Here is a 14,477-nt window from a genome sequence, read left to right on the forward strand (position 1 = left end):
ACACTCCAGCGATGCGCAAGGAATCAGCTGAAGATCTGCTTGCGCTGATCGATCGCTTCGAGCAGTAGATATCCGTTCTGAAGAGCTTGGGTGAACCAGCCGACCGATGGAGCTCTATCCTGGTTTACCAGCTATCTATACGCCTCGATCCTTGTACGCTCCGGGAATGGGAGAACCACTGTAGCAAACTCGATGCTGACAACATCGCTTCGGTTCTGGGAGGAACCGCCGGCACATCAGAGGACACAAACACTGGTGCGTCAACTTCAATGCCATCATACGTGACGATGGTAAACTTCCTCCAGAACTACGCTCGAGTTTTGCAAGCAGTTTCTTCAGCCACTTCGAACACCGCTCCTCCTCGCAGCAAGCCAAATCCGACATCCAAGCTAGCAGCTTTTCCAGTCGCAGCTACACAGCAAACTGCAGTATCCAGTGCACCCTCTTCCAGCGCCAGCAAGCCGAAGCCGTGCGACAAGTGCGGTGAGAGTCATTACCTGTACAGCTGTCCGGAATTTCGGAAACTCAACCTTCGCCAACGGATCGACCTGGTAAGACAGAAAAACCTTTGCATTAACTGTTTGAGATCGAGTTCCCATTATGCCCGGAACTGTTCTGGGTCAAGATGCCGTACATGTACCAAGAAGCACCACACGCTTCTTCATACTGAGCCCTCTGACGACAATCCCGCTTCTGGTCAAGCCACCGGATCAACTTGCTGTGTTGCCCTCCAGCCGACTCTCACCGCAGCATCTGCGCTGCATGCTCCAAACTCACTGTCACCCCAGTCTGTTTCGCAAGCTCCCATCCAGCAACCGTCTACCTCTACCTCAATCGCAAACTTATCCCACATTCATGCGCCTTCCATGAGTTCTCAGACAGCCCTCGTATCACATACTGGTGAAGTGATTCCTGGAACCGTTTTCCTTCCGACTGCGCTAGTGAATATCCGTAACGGTAGAGGTCGCATCGTCACTGCTCGTTGCTTGCTGGACTGTGCTTCCCAACGCAACTTTGTTTCTGGGGCTCTTTGCGAACGACTGCAGCTTCCTCGCATCCGATTGCCGCATGCTATCCCGATAAGCGGAATCGGAAACACTACAACGCTGGTTGAATACCAGGCCACGATAACCATCTTCTCTCGAGTCACTCCCTTCTCCGTACAATGCTCCATGCTCGTTCTGCCTTCCATTACCGTCAAGCTGCCCCAGTCGACGGTAGAAGCCCGCCACTGGCCGATTCCAAAGCACGTGGAGCTTGCAGATCCAACATTCGCTGTTACTGGCGACATCGACATGATTCTGGGTGCCGCCCATTTCTTCCAAATTCTTCGATACGGCAGGATATCGCTCGGGGAAGAGTTACCGCTTCTGCAGAATACAGAGTTCGGTTGGGTCGTCTCCGGAGAGTGTTTATTGGAAAACCACGATCACAGCGATCCACGCAAGTGCCAGTTCAGTAATCCCTGCACAATCGATGAATTGGTCAACCGATTCTGGCAGCTCGAAGAAGTCCACGATGCAAAGGGATGGTCTCCGTCGGAACGATACTGTGAGGAACATTTCTTGAAGAACACCACCCGCAACTCCGAAGGCCGCTACGTCGTCAAGCTGCCCAAGCGTGACGAGCTGCTTTGGCAGTTAAAGGACAACAAATACAACGCCACCCGCCGCTTCTTCTCTCTAGAACGCTCACTCGGTGCGAGTCCCGATAAGAAGGCGATGTATCAGCAGTTCATCCACGAGTACGTGAGATTGGGACATATGCGGGAGATTGGCCCCGATGAAATCGACGCGCAACCGCAATACTACCTTCCACACCACGCTGTGATGAAACTCGACAGCACCACTACAAAGCTTCGTACCGTATTCGACGCATCATGCCGCTCGAAGTCCGGTATCTCGCTGAACGATGTCCTGCTTCCTGGTCCCACAATCCAGGACACTCTCGTGACGCTTGTCCTCCGTTTTCGAATCCACCAGTTCGTGATATCTGCGGACATTGAAAAAATGTACCGGCAGATTTTGGTCCATCCCACCGACCAACCGCTGCAGCGAATTCTCTGGCGCGACGATCCCGAGGCTCCACTGAAGAGCTACCAGCTCCGCACCGTCACATACGGCACAAGCAGTGCTCCATTTTTGGCAACTAGGGTGCTGCAGAAGCTCGCCGATGATGAAGGGCAACATTTTCCGCTGGCGGAACCAGCTGTCCGCCACGACTTCTACGTCGACAATTTGCTGTCCGGTTCTGACGATGCTGAATCTCTCGCCGTTACCTGCAACCAGCTCATTGCAATGCTCGCATGCGCAGGACTTCCTCTCCGACAATGGTCTTCGAATTGTCAAGCTATTCTTGATACCATTCCGTTGGAGCTCCGAGAGACGAAAACACTACTCGATTTGGACCACGAGTCCTCCGTGACTGCACTTGGCCTCCGCTGGGAACCGTCGACCGATTTTCTTTCGTTCAAGACGCCGAATTGGAAGGAATGCACGGTTCTGAACAAACGAACGATCCTCTCGCAGATCAGCAGTCTTTTCGACCCCTTAGGTTTGATTGGACCGACCATTGCAAAGGCGAAAATCATGCTGCAGAGTCTTTGGAAACTCCATCTCGACTGGGACACACCCGTGGCTAACGGATTCGCTCACGAATGGCAGGAATTTCACCAGAAGCTTTCAGCACTTGCCCACCTTCGAGTTTTTCGCCATGTGTTACGTCCGGGTTACGACCGCTTGGAGATTCACGGGTTCAGCGACGCTTCAGAGTCTGCATATGGCGCATGCATCTATCTCCGGTCAATACCTGCCGAGGGCCCTTGTACAGTTCGCCTGGTGATTTCTAAGTCCAAGGTCGCTCCGATGGGGACTCAAACCATTCCACGCCTCGAGCTATGCGCAGCTCAACTCCTGTCCAGACTTCTTAAACAAGTTCAGGACAGCATCGACATAACCGCCACCACATATCTATGGCCCGATTCTTCCATCGTCTTGAACTGGATATCCGCAACTCCATCGACATGGAAGACGTTCGTAGCCAACCGAGTGGCTGAAATCCAAGAGCTGACGTCTCACGCCGTTTGGAATCACGTCCCATCCGAAGACAATCCCGCCGATCTCGTTTCTCGAGGAATGGACCTCGATGAACTCCTCGCTAGTGCACTGTGGTGGAACGGACCGCAGTGGCTAAAACCAATATTCGCTCCTTGGCCAGCGGAGTACGTCGTCGTAGCGACCTCAAACTTAGACCAACCGGAGGTCCGACAGACTATTGCCCTTCCGGTCGTGAGCGTAGAACCGTCAGATATCGTCGATCGCTATTCCAATCTTCGTCAGCTACTTCGGATCGGCACACTTCTTCGGCGTTTCGCCGCTAACTGCCTTCACCGGAAGAATCACCAACCAATTCTTGTCGGCCCGTTGACGGCTCTTGACATTGATCGCACTCTGCTCAATCTGGTCCGTCGCATACAACAGCAGTACTTTGCCAACGAGATACGCCAACTTGAAACCGTCGGAAAAGTAAACCGTAAATCCAAGTTACGGTATCTGCACCCGACACTCGTAGACGGCATTATTCGTGTCGGCGGCCGGCTTCACAATGCTGCAATACCTGTCGACGGAAGACACCCGATAGTCCTCCCCAAACATCGTCTCACCGACATGATCGCCACGAGAGAACACCATAAGACGCTCCATGCCGGTCCCAGCTTACTACTATCCTCGTTGCGCCAAAGATTTTGGCCCCTCGGCGGACGGAACTTGGTTCGCAACATTGTTCACGGCTGCATGGTATGCGCACGTGCCAAACCCAAGCCGTTGCAGCAGCTGATGGGGGATCTGCCATCTGTTCGGGTCAACCAGGCGTACCCGTTTCAGAATGTTGGCGTTGACTTGGCTGGGCCAATGTACGTGAGAACGTCACTCCGAAATAAGAGATCGCCATTCTTCAAAGCCTACATCACCGTATACGTATGTATGGCTACCAAAGCCGTGCACTTGGACCTTGTGTCGGATCTGACCACTGGCACATTCATTGCGAGCCTGCGAAGATTCGTCGGCCGTAGAGGAAAGCCTGCGCATATCTACTGCGATAACGCCACGAACTTTGTTGGAGCACATCGAGAACTGGAAGAACTGCGGAAGCTTTTCCGAACTCAAGTTCACCAAGATGCCGTAGCAAACGAATGCGCAGACAACGGAATACAGTTCCACTTCATCCCACCTCGCTCTCCCACATTCGGTGGAATCTGGGAAGCCTGCGTGAAATCCGTGAAGACCCTGCTTCGCAAAATCCTCGGAAATGCTCACCTAACCGAATCCGAGCTGCAAACCGCATTGATTCAGGTCGAGTCAATGCTAAACTCTCGCCCAATCACGCCGTTGCCGGACAATCCATCCGATGAGCTGGCTCTGACTCCAGGACATTTCCTGATTGGTCGTCCGTTGAATGCGGTACCCGATCCAGATTGCCGTGAAGTTCCTGAATCCAGGTTGTCTCGATGGGAACGAGTACAACAGCTAACTCAGCACTTCTGGAGTCGTTGGCACAAGGAGTATCTCGCCACCCTGCAAAATCGCTACCGCTGGACAGAAGCCATGGACAATCTAGCCGTTGGTTCCATCGTCGCTCTCAAAGATGAGAGAGCACCGCCGTTGAAATGGCCCCTGGGACGCGTGCTCAGCGTTCATCCCGGCCCTGACGGCCTTGTTCGTATCGCCACCGTGAAGTCGACCTTCGGCATCGTTCAACGCGCCATCCCGAAGCTCTGCTTACTTCCAATTGAAGTTGCGCCACCCATCGTAGCACAGAGTCCCGCACCAACTAGCAGCCCTACGTCAACAACGCCAAATGAAGGCCCGTGCTCAAGGAACCGAGCCGCCGGACGAGATCCCGGCCCTTGCTCAGGGAACAGAGCCGCCGGACGAGATCCCGGCCCTTGCTCAGGGTACAGAGCCGCCGGACGAGCTCCCGGCCCCTACTCGGGGAAATGAGTCGCCAGACGAGATCCTGGCCCAAGCTCGGGGGTATCGAGCGGTTCGTGGTTCACCTGTAAAGAACCAAGCCTCGCCGTGTGGGTTCCTAGAACCCCCGGCTGGGACTTGACTCGAGTTAAGTACCCCATCCTAATTTGCTAAACCAACAGTTCGCGTACAGATGTTCCTCCTTTACAGCACACCACTCCCGGACAGTATCCTGCAGTCGGACCCGACGCACCTCGAAATATCATCCTGGAAGCTGTAAGGAGGCCTGTACCGGCGAGACGAATCTAGATCTCCATATCCCGTTGAACGTCAGTCATCGTAAGAAGCTCGAACTTCCGCCGCTAATGCCCGTTGAATTCCTTAAAATTTCATTGGCGGCCGGAATGTTCAATACTCACCTCTAATTCTCCAATACGAACCTGAAAGAAAATGAAATTTTATACAATGTAAATATCTGTAAATACTTACCTAGCCCTAAGAAGAATTGAACTAATCCTAGAATATTATATACAAAATGCAATGTAAAATACCGTACGATTCGCACAGTCTGCCCACTGTGCAAACCCTAAGCAGAAATGGATTCTGCAAACCTTAACATAGCTGTCAAACAGCCGCAGCATAAACACACATAGAAAAATGTACACAAACAACATAGAATAAATACAGATAATTAAAAGCAATCAGTGGTGTCGGTCGCAGAAAAATCAATCGAAGTTCGTTTTTATTTCGCGATATCCCAAGTTCCCTACAAACCCGTTATACTCGCGCGCGATCTCCAGCGGAAGGTGCAGTGGATGCAGAAGAAAGTCCTGATCCAGCAGGTGAAAATAGGAGAAAAGTGTTTCGGAAAGATCCAAAAGTGAGAAGAGTAGCGAAGTGCGTGAACAACATTTTTAACATTTTTAACATTTTTAACATTTTTAACATTTTTAACATTTTTAACATTTTTAACATTTTTAACATTTTTAACATTTTTAACATTTTTAACATTTTTAACATTTTTAACATTTTTAACATTTTTAACATTTTTAACATTTTTAACATTTTTAACATTTTTAACATTTTTAACATTTTTAACATTTTTAACATTTTTAACATTTTTAACATTTTTAACATTTTTAACATTTTTAACATTTTTAACATTTTTAACATTTTTAACATTTTTAACATTTTTAACATTTTTAACATTTTTAACATTTTTAACATTTTTAACATTTTTAACATTTTTAACATTTTTAACATTTTTAACATTTTTAACATTTTTAACATTTTTAACATTTTTAACATTTTTAACATTTTTAACATTTTTAACATTTTTAACATTTTTAACATTTTTAACATTTTTAACATTTTTAACATTTTTAACATTTTTAACATTTTTAACATTTTTAACATTTTTAACATTTTTAACATTTTTAACATTTTTAACATTTTTAACATTTTTAACATTTTTAACATTTTTAACATTTTTAACATTTTTAACATTTTTAACATTTTTAACATTTTTAACATTTTTAACATTTTTAACATTTTTAACATTTTTAACATTTTTAACATTTTTAACATTTTTAACATTTTTAACATTTTTAACATTTTTAACATTTTTAACATTTTTAACATTTTTAACATTTTTAACATTTTTAACATTTTTAACATTTTTAACATTTTTAACATTTTTAACATTTTTAACATTTTTAACATTTTTAACATTTTTAACATTTTTAACATTTTTAACATTTTTAACATTTTTAACATTTTTAACATTTTTAACATTTTTAACATTTTTAACATTTTTAACATTTTTAACATTTTTAACATTTTTAACATTTTTAACATTTTTAACATTTTTAACATTTTTAACATTTTTAACATTTTTAACATTTTTAACATTTTTAACATTTTTAACATTTTTAACATTTTTAACATTTTTAACATTTTTAACATTTTTAACATTTTTAACATTTTTAACATTTTTAACATTTTTAACATTTTTAACATTTTTAACATTTTTAACAGTTTTAACATTTTTAACATTTTTAACATTTTTAACATTTTTAACATTTTTAACATTTTTAACATTTTTAACATTTTTAACATTTTTAACATTTTTAACATTTTTAACATTTTTAACATTTTTAACATTTTTAACATTTTTAACATTTTTAACATTTTTAACATTTTTAACATTTGTAACATTTGTAACATTTGTAGCATTTGTAACATTTGTAACATTTGTAACATTTGTAACATTTGTAACATTTGTAACATTTGTAACATTTGTAACATTTGTAACATTTGTAACATTTGTAACATTTGTAACATTTGTAACATTTGTAACATTTGTAACATTTGTAACATTTGTAACATTTGTAACATTTGTAACATTTGTAACATTTGTAACATTTGTAACATTTGTAACATTTGTAACATTTGTAACATTTGTAACATTTGTAACATTTGTAACATTTGTAACATTTGTAACATTTGTAACATTTGTAACATTTGTAACATTTGTAACATTTGTAACATTTGTAACATTTGTAACATTTGTAACATTTGTAACATTTGTAACATTTGTAACATTTGTAACATTTGTAACATTTGTAACATTTGTAACATTTGTAACATTTGTAACATTTGTAACATTTGTAACATTTGTAACATTTGTAACATTTGTAACATTTGTAACATTTGTAACATTTGTAACATTTTTAACATTTTTAACATTTTTAACATTTTAACATTTTTAACTTTTTTTGCAGTGCTCAAATGACGGAAAAACAAAGAGTTGCCATTGTGTTTCTGACATTTGTCAAGATGACATTTGTCGATTCTGTAGCTACGAGCTTGAGAGTTCGGAACATATTCTCTACCATTGCGCAGCCTTTTTTGCTTCGAAGACAGCGATACTTCGGAAGGCATCTTATGATGCCTCGCGAGGTCTGGTATACTTATCTCTAACCTGAACAGTAGTCGCAGTGGCAAAGTTTACCCTAACAAAAAATGGATTGTAAGTTTCTCGTGTCAATCGAGACGTAAGGTTTGCATTGCCAAAGCAGTTGCTTGCAGAAAATTAACTTTTTAGCTGCTATATTTTCTTTTTCTATTTTCTAGCTTCAAGCAGCCTACTTTGCTATTTGGAAATCTGAATTATTGTCTTAATTGGTTTGCAGCAAGGTTGTGGAACGCCATCGCCCATTATCGCCACGCCACACCATTGATTGTTGAGTTTAGCAACCATATGAACCATTTTGCTGAAATTTCAAAGACTTTCTTTAATTTTGGATTTTTATGAAATTCATGGGAGGCCCCATATAAAAAGCCAAAGGAGGACTAGTGTAATTGGTATAATATTTAAGATTAGTTTTAGCATTAGTTTAATTTATCCCTTAACCAAAATCATAAATTCAACATTTTCTTAAGTTATGTCGATCAATGACAAACGACAATTTCTCATATAGTGTGCTCCATTAGTTAGTAAACCACATCAAAATCCAACTAGTGTCGCTTTCACTCTTTAATTGAAATTCTTCTTACTACTTTCCCGATATATGAGCGATAGTAGTAGATAGTAGATCGCAAGTGTCTCTGAGGCAGCAACGTTTTCGGAAACTTACTTCCATCCTGACGAAACTTTATATGTGGCACGAATCGATCAGCAATTGTGTTTAGTCTCGACTCCTCGTCGATAAACTTTGCATGTATCACCCAACCCCGTAGTAGGAAGTTTGGCCGCTATTCGCTGGCCCGTTTCGTGAATGGATCTTCTTCGGCGAGGCAGACGTGTAGTTCGATATCGCTTACACAATTTCAGCAGGTTGCATACACTATTACTTTTGACCGGACCGGACACAAGGAACCAATGTTGAATCGAGCACGCTGTTTTCGGTTGGTCGCATTGCGATTACAAATCTTGGCAGGATTAAAATGCTGAACCCAGCCCCCACTGAGTGCAGTGGACGCCCGTGCATGCGCAATTAAATCTTGTATCCGGTTCAGTTTGACGGATTCGTTGACGCAGTTTCGCAGGTCATGTAACGGATTATGTTTGTTTCGGCGAGTATTTGCAGGTGAATCGCATCAAGAATTCAGCGAGAGTTTCACACCTCGACCGGACATACTCGGGTGACTTACGGGTAGGTGATTGAATTAGATAACCTTTTTCTTTTTGGAAATGCATACAACGTAAGCTATGTTGTTATGCTTTAGTTTTAAAGTTTTAAGGAAGTGCTGTGGAATGGAGATCAAAAGAATTGCGCAATACCCGAGCAAACGAAAAGCCTATAACGCTCCCTGCTCATGGTCCAAATTCATCCCCACGACATGGTGTTTTGATAGTGTTTGGAATGGGTTCACCTCATGAAAACAAAAACACAATCACCATAGTCCGGAAGATCCCATTTAAAAACAATATTCTCGCTTATTTATGGGTTTTTGACACCATTTCATAGTGTTTTGATGGTTGTTAAATTTAGTGCGGACCATATTCATGGTATATTTATTTATGGGCTTGTAAGGTGTTTGAATCCATGAGAATTTGCTCGGGTAGATTTCCAGTACGTTCACGTTCATCGATTCCACCATCTTGTTCAATAAAGCCTCAGGGCAATTGTTGAGGAATTTGTCAGAGTCTACCAACAGAAGATTTATTGAACACGTTTCTTGTATCACACGAATACAGACAAATAAGTGCTTTCTTATTTCGATTAAAGAGGTTTTAATCGGACTATTTTTTTCGGGTTAGAAAAATCTCTTTAGAAAAATCTATAACCCTTTGAGCGGAGTTGAGAATCAAAACCCTAGTGAACTGCGTACAAGGCCATCGTTGTACCAACTACGTTATGAACTCCCCCTGAGTGAGAGTAAGCCACCGATCCGCCGACCACAACTCGTATCATTCAACGGCGCCGGTGGTTGAGTGGTAATCGCGAATCCTTCTCACCCCAGTGGGTTTGGATACAGCCCCAGTCGAAGTCGTTACGTTTGGTTCTTTGGTACGGTTCAGAAGGGAAGAAAAGCCGGTTTATGTATTAATGGGACTATATCTAGGGTATAGACGACGAAGTCACCTCTGTGGCGTCGGTAAAATAGGAACTCAGTGTAGACAAAGTGCAGATCTGTATCCGAAAGTTGTTTGAAAATATGATCAAGATACCCGACTTGACAAGTGGGTCGAAGCAAATGGCTTTCAGTCAGATATACACCGCAAAGGCAAAAGGATGAACGATTGTCTTTTTTAAAGCGCAAAATGCAAAAAATGTAAACATTTTTAACATTTTTTACTTTTTTTAGATTTTTTTACATTTCTTAGAATTTTTTACATTTGTTACATTTTTTGCATTTTTAACATTTTTTCATATTTTACATTTTTTTTACATTAAAAAAATGAAAAAATCATTTGCATTTTTACATTTCGTACATTTTTTACATTAGTTATATTTTTTACAATATTTACATTTTTTACACTCATTACATTTTTAATATCTTTAGCATTTTTTTAAATTTTTTGCCTTTTACGTTTTCCACATTTTTGACTTTTTTACATTTTTACATATTTTTCATTTTTGCATTTTTTATATTTTCTAAATTTATTATTTTTTACATTTATTATTTTTAATTTTTACATTTTTTACATTTGTTGCATTTTTTACATTAAAAAAAATGAAAAAATCATTATTTGCATTTCTTACATTTGTTATATTATTTATAATTTTCACATTTTTACATTTTTTACATATTTTACTTTTATGCATTTTTACATATTATTCATTTTGACATTTTTTTTGCTGTTTTATATTTTCTAGATTCGTTTTGCAGTTTTATCATTTTTTTCACATTTTATCCTATTTTTCATTTTTACATTCATTACATTTGTACCATTTTTTTGCATTTCTTTACATTTTTCTTCATATTTTACATTTTTTTACATTTTTACATTTAAAAAATAACAAATTCATTATTTGCATTTTTACATTTTTTGCATTTGTAATATTTTTTACAATTTTTACATTCTTTACGTTTTTTAATTTTTTGCGCTTTCTATATTTATTACTTTTTTTTACATTTTTGCATATTGCTCTTTTTTTACATATTTTATGTTTTCTAAATTCGTTTTAAATTTTTGGTCATTTTTGCATTTTTAGTTTTCTTCATTTTCACATTTTTTTTATATTTTTTACTTTTTTTCAGTTTTTCATTTTTTATATTTTTTTACATTTTTTGCATTATTTTTCATTTTTTGCATTTTTGCATTTTTTACATTTTTTACATTTTTTACATTTTTTACATTTTTTACATTTTTTACATTTTTTACATTTTTTACATTTTTTACATTTTTTACATTTTCTACATTTTTTACATTTTTTACATTTTTTACATTTTTTACATTTTTTACATTTTTTACATTTTTTACATTTTTTGCATTTTTTACATTTCTTACAATTTTTAAATTGTTTAAATCTTAAATTTTTTACATTTTTTACAATTTTTTCATTTCTTACATTTTTTACATTTTTTACATTTTTTATATTTTTTTTTTTATTTTTTACATTTTTTACATTTTTTACATTTTTTACATTTTTTACATTTTTTACATTTTTTACATTTTTTACATTTTTTTCATTTTTTACATTTTTTACATTTTTTACATTTTTTACATTTTTTACATTTTTTACATTTTTTACATTTTTTACATTTTTTACATTTTTTACATTTTTTACATTTTTTACATTTGTTACATTTTTTACATTTTTTACATTTTTTATTTTATTTTAATATTTTTTACATTTTTTACATTTTTAAATTTTTTACATTTTTTACATTTTTTACATTTGCATTTCTTACATTTGTTATATTATTTATAATTTTCACATTTTTACATTTTTTACATATTTTACTTTTATGCATTTTTACATATTATTCATTTTGACATTTTTTTTGCTGTTTTATATTTTCTAGATTCGTTTTGCAGTTTTATCATTTTTTTCACATTTTATCCTATTTTTCATTTTTACATTCATTACATTTGTACCATTTTTTTGCATTTCTTTACATTTTTCTTCATATTTTACATTTTTTTACATTTTTACATTTAAAAAATAACAAATTCATTATTTGCATTTTTACATTTTTTGCATTTGTAATATTTTTTACAATTTTTACATTCTTTACGTTTTTTAATTTTTTGCGCTTTCTATATTTATTACTTTTTTTTACATTTTTGCATATTGCTCTTTTTTTACATATTTTATGTTTTCTAAATTCGTTTTAAATTTTTGGTCATTTTTGCATTTTTAGTTTTCTTCATTTTCACATTTTTTTATATTTTTTACTTTTTTTCAGTTTTTCATTTTTTATATTTTTTTACATTTTTTGCATTATTTTTCATTTTTTGCATTTTTGCATTTTTTACATTTTTTACATTTTTTACATTTTTTACATTTTTTACATTTTTTACATTTTTTACATTTTTTACATTTTTTACATTTTTTACATTTTCTACATTTTTTACATTTTTTACATTTTTTACATTTTTTACATTTTTTACATTTTTTACATTTTTTACATTTTTTGCATTTTTTACATTTCTTACAATTTTTAAATTGTTTAAATCTTAAATTTTTTACATTTTTTACAATTTTTTCATTTCTTACATTTTTTACATTTTTTACATTTTTTATATTTTTTTTTTTATTTTTTACATTTTTTACATTTTTTACATTTTTTACATTTTTTACATTTTTTACATTTTTTTCATTTTTTACATTTTTTACATTTTTTACATTTTTTACATTTTTTACATTTTTTACATTTTTTACATTTTTTACATTTTTTACATTTTTTACATTTTTTACATTTGTTACATTTTTTACATTTTTTACATTTTTTATTTTATTTTAATATTTTTTACATTTTTTACATTTTTAAATTTTTTACATTTTTTACATTTTTTACATTTTTGCATTTTTTACATTTTTTACATTTTTTACATTTTTTACATTTTTTACATTTTTTACATTTTTTACATTTTTTACATTTTTTACATTTTTTACATTTTTTACATTTTTTACATTTTTTACATTTTTTACATTTTTTACATTTTTTACATTTTTTACATTTTTTACATTTTTTACATTTTTTACATTTTTTACATTTTTTACATTTTTTACATTTTTTACATTTTTTACATTTTTTACATTTTTTACATTTTTTACATTTTTTACATTTTTTACATTTTTTACATTTTTTACATTTTTTACATTTGTTACATTTTTTACACTTTTTACATTTTTTAAATTTTTTACATTTTTTACATTTTTTATTTTTTTTTAATATTTTTTACATTTTTTACATTTTTAAATTTTTTACATTTTTTACATTTTTGCATTTTTTACATTTTTTACATTTTTTACATTTTTTACATTTTTTACATTTTTTACATTTTTTACATTTTTTACATTTTTTACATTTTTTGCATTTGTAATATTTTTTACAATTTTTACATTCTTTACGTTTTTTAATTTTTTGCGCTTTCTATATTTATTACTTTTTTTTACATTTTTGCATATTGCTCTTTTTTTACATATTTTATGTTTTCTAAATTCGTTTTAAATTTTTGGTCATTTTTGCATTTTTAGTTTTCTTCATTTTCACATTTTTTTATATTTTTTACTTTTTTTCAGTTTTTCATTTTTTATATTTTTTTTACATTTTTTGCATTATTTTTCATTTTTTACATTTTTGCATTTTTTACATTTTTTACATTTTTTACATTTTTTACATTTTTTACATTTTTTACATTTTTTACATTTTTTACATTTTTTACATTTTTTACATTTTTTACATTTTTTACATTTTTTACATTTTTTACATTTTTTACATTTTTTACATTTTTTACATTTTTTACATTTTCTACATTTTTTACATTTTTTACATTTTTTACATTTTTTACATTTTTTACATTTTTTACATTTTTTACATTTTTTACATTTTTTACATTTTTTACATTTTTTACATTTTTTACATTTTTTACATTTTTTACATTTTTTACATTTTTTACATTTTTTACATTTTTTACATTTTTTACATTTTTTACATTTTTTACATTTTTTACATTTTTTATTTTTTTTTAATATTTTTTACATTTTTTACATTTTTAAATTTTTTACATTTTTTACATTTTTGCATTTTTTACATTTTTTACATTTTTTACATTTTTTACATTTTTTACATTTTTTACATTTTTTACATTTTTTTGCATTTGTAATATTTTTTACAATTTTTACATTCTTTACGTTTTTTAATTTTTTGCGCTTTCTATATTTAATACTTTTTTTTACATTTTTGCATATTGCTCTTTTTTTACATATTTTATGTTTTCTAAATTCGTTTTAAATTTTTGGTCATTTTTGCATTTTTAGTTTTCTTCATTTCACATTTTTTTATATTTTTTACTTTTTTTCAGTTTTTCATTTTTTATATTTTTTTACA

The 14,477-nt window shown here is 34.2% G+C and overlaps 1 protein-coding gene across 1 annotated transcript; it reads left to right on the forward strand.

Annotated features, from left to right (window-relative positions):
* Positions 1-287: 287 nt before the first annotated feature.
* On the forward strand, positions 288-4,997 carry LOC131694947 (uncharacterized). Its single transcript, XM_058983497.1, has one exon. The coding sequence runs from the start codon at positions 288-290 to the stop codon at positions 4,995-4,997; it is 4,710 nt and encodes a 1,569-aa protein (XP_058839480.1).
* Positions 4,998-14,477: the final 9,480 nt, after the last annotated feature.

The sequence above is a fragment of the Topomyia yanbarensis genome, chromosome 1 (genome assembly GCF_030247195.1).
Source record: "Topomyia yanbarensis strain Yona2022 chromosome 1, ASM3024719v1, whole genome shotgun sequence".
Taxonomy (NCBI): Eukaryota; Metazoa; Arthropoda; class Insecta; order Diptera; family Culicidae; genus Topomyia; species Topomyia yanbarensis.

What these genes read in the sequence shown, in the direction of transcription:
- LOC131694947 (XM_058983497.1), top strand. Translation starts at nt 288, where the DNA reads ATGGTAAACTTCCTCCAGAACTACGCTCGAGTTTTGCAAGCAGTTTCT.